The sequence below is a fragment of the Rhincodon typus genome, unplaced genomic scaffold, assembly GCF_021869965.1.
Source record: "Rhincodon typus isolate 14 unplaced genomic scaffold, sRhiTyp1.1 hic_rhity00000072, whole genome shotgun sequence".
NCBI classification, from domain to species: Eukaryota; Metazoa; Chordata; class Chondrichthyes; order Orectolobiformes; family Rhincodontidae; genus Rhincodon; species Rhincodon typus.
Window position 1 is genome coordinate 182,509 of NW_025965710.1, and position 786 is coordinate 183,294.

Below are 786 nucleotides of genomic sequence, written 5' to 3' on the forward strand. Positions count from 1 at the left end.
AGCATGGCCAATCCCACCCTAACCTGCACATCCCTGGGCACTACGGGGCAATTTAGCACGGCCAATCCACCCTAACCTGCACATCTTTGGACTGTGGGAGGAAACCGGAGCACCCGGAGGAAACCCACGCAGACACAGGGAGAATGTGCAAACTCCACACACACAGTTGCCCGAGGGTGGGATCGAACCCGGGTCCTTGGCGCTGTGAGGCAGCAGTGCTAACCACTGAGCTGAATGGCCTCCTGCAGTTCCTGTGTACCAGTTAACTGGATCAGGCTGAGGATCTTGTGTGAGAAGAAGTGGGTAAATTGGGAATTACCTTTAGCCGGTTGCTGTTTGGTATTGACCAGCTCCTGGTGTCTGTTTCCTGCAGGACGCCGGGCGCCTCTTGTACATCGGCCAGAACGAGTGGACACACGTCAACTGTGCCTTGTGGTCAGCCGAGGTCTTTGAGGAGGGCGATGGGTCTCTGAAGAACGTGCACATGGCAGTGGGCCGAGGGAAGCTAATGGTCAGTCTGATAATGGCGTGTGCTGCCTGTTCTCCCGGGAGACGCTCAGTGATGGGGGCTTTTATATCTATCACATCCGGCTGCATCCTGCCCCCTCCAACTCTCCATACCCTTCCACATCCCCCCACCCCCCACTCCCTCCCTCCTCCCCAAGAGGGTTCGCAAATTTGACTCAATGCACAGTGGCAGCAGTGCGGCGCTCTCTCAGCACTGACACTCCGACAGTGTGGCGCTCCCTCAGCGCTGACCCTCCGACGGTGCGGCGCTCCCTCAGC

At 58.3% G+C, this 786-nt stretch overlaps 1 protein-coding gene across 1 annotated transcript in view; it reads left to right on the top strand.

Annotated features, from left to right (window-relative positions):
- Positions 1-786, top strand: part of LOC125488231 — a 19,149-nt gene that overhangs the window by 9,316 nt on the left and 9,047 nt on the right. The window contains exon 5 of the mRNA XM_048621161.1: positions 374-511. Within this exon, the coding sequence (XP_048477118.1) occupies positions 374-511 (138 nt within the window). The remainder of the gene's footprint in view (positions 1-373; positions 512-786) is intronic.